Source organism: Chrysoperla carnea, chromosome 5, assembly GCF_905475395.1.
Source record: "Chrysoperla carnea chromosome 5, inChrCarn1.1, whole genome shotgun sequence".
NCBI classification, from domain to species: domain Eukaryota; kingdom Metazoa; phylum Arthropoda; class Insecta; order Neuroptera; family Chrysopidae; genus Chrysoperla; species Chrysoperla carnea.
In genome coordinates, this window is record NC_058341.1 from 26,414,104 (window position 1) to 26,416,097 (window position 1,994).

General features: G+C 30.0%; 1 protein-coding gene across 1 annotated transcript; it reads left to right on the forward strand.

The window, feature by feature from the left end:
* Positions 1 to 337: 337 nt before the first annotated feature.
* Positions 338 to 1,543, forward strand: LOC123301079 (forkhead box protein D1-like). Its single transcript, XM_044883807.1, has one exon. It carries the CDS (start codon positions 338 to 340, stop codon positions 1,541 to 1,543), a length of 1,206 nt encoding a protein of 401 aa, XP_044739742.1.
* Positions 1,544 to 1,994: the final 451 nt, after the last annotated feature.

Genomic DNA, 1,994 nt, shown 5'->3' on the forward strand with positions numbered 1-1,994 from the left:
TAAACAAGTCGAAAAACACTTTCCCTAACTACCTACCTACTATCTACTTTTTAAACAAAGAACAAACCAACAACAAATAAACACAACTAACTTTAACTCAGTGTTTTAAATTTTATTTTTTAATTAATTGTGATTTAACTAATGTAAAAAAAAATCGAGATTCTTTTGTTTATTAAATTTATTTTTTGATCGCTCTTTTGTTTTGTTAAAAATTAAATCAATTTTTTTGAACAAAAGTTAAATATTAAAAAAAATAACAAATGAATAACGAACATATAAAATAGTGTGAGTGGAAAATAGTGAATTGTGAATTTAGTGAAGTAAAAAAAATAGACAAATGTGTTTAGCAATGGTTGATGATGTACGATTAAATCTAAATGCAAACGATTTACATCATCATTTAACACATGAAGATATGCTATTAACTGTGAATCGTGGGTTTTTACCAACAAATCATCATCAAACATCCGGAGGTGGATTATTAGTTGGACGTTCAGAATCACCGTTAGATTTACGTGGTGGAATTATTGATATTAATAATCATACATCAAATCAATCAACAAATCAACATGATATGTATAATAATAATTCACCGTCACCTCCACCTTATTCACCAAATTCATCAGATACACCAACACCCACGAAATCATCAAAATCATCAAATGGTAACAATCATCAGTTAATTAAACCTCCTTATTCATATATTGCACTAATCACAATGGCAATATTACAATCACCGCATAAAAAATTAACCCTAAGTGGAATTTGTGAATTTATTATGACCCGATTCCCATATTATCGTGAAAAATTCCCGGCATGGCAAAATTCAATACGGCATAATTTATCATTAAATGATTGTTTTATAAAAATACCACGAGAACCAGGGAATCCAGGTAAGGGAAATTATTGGACATTGGATCCATTAGCTGAGGATATGTTTGATAATGGGTCATTTTTACGCCGGCGAAAACGTTATAAACGTCCATCACCGAATATGATGTTACGTGATCATCATGCTTCAGCCATGGTAGCATCGTTTTTAAGTCAAGAAAGTTATCAACATGGATTTTTCCCCCATCCAAGTTTACAACATTTACCATCTGCATATTCTGCTTATTTACCAGCAAATATTCCGTTAATACCACCCATGGATTTATCACGATTAGGCCTAGGAATTTTACCACAATCATCATCAGCGGCGTCGCAGGCTGCGTCAATATGTAAACCGGTTCCAGTATCAGCACAAACATCTCAACAATCTTTGAGTGCTGACACTGAACAATTATTAAATTCAGGTGTAAGTGGTCGAAAAAAAATGAAAACTGGTTTTTCAATTGAATCAATCATTGGTGAAAATGTTTTGCCACAAAAACCATTACAATTAGTTAAAATAAAAGTTGATACAACACCGTCTTCAGTCAACGATGAGAATACATCATCATCCACGACGGGAAATCTTAATTCGGCGGGTAAAATTGGTGGTATACATAATCCAAGTTCAGCATTTTCACCATTATCCGGTTCAGATGAATGGACAAGATGAAAAGATTTTTTATAATTAATAATAGGTATAATGTAGACTTTTTTTTAAAATTAAGATGATCTGATCAAAACTAACATATAAATATCCGAAAATTGATTATGTTAATATGTAAATCTACCAACCAAAATTTGCAGTAATATTGCTTTAACTACTTACGAAAGGTGTCACTTTCCGCCCAGTAGGGATAAAATGTTTTTTATTGAGATTCCAAAAAATAAAAATAACATTAGAAACATTTTCAAAACCCTTATTTTTGGAGTAATTTTCCTCTAGCAAGCCATGAATATTTTTAATTAATCAGGGAATTATTGTCGAATGCAATTTGTAAAAATTTTTTAAATAGAAGAAAATATTCATATATTTTCTCCAACATAATTAAAGTTTTAAAAATTTTATTTCTTTATATCATTTTGAAGAATAATCTTTTATTTTCTGAGTCTCTCAATAAAAA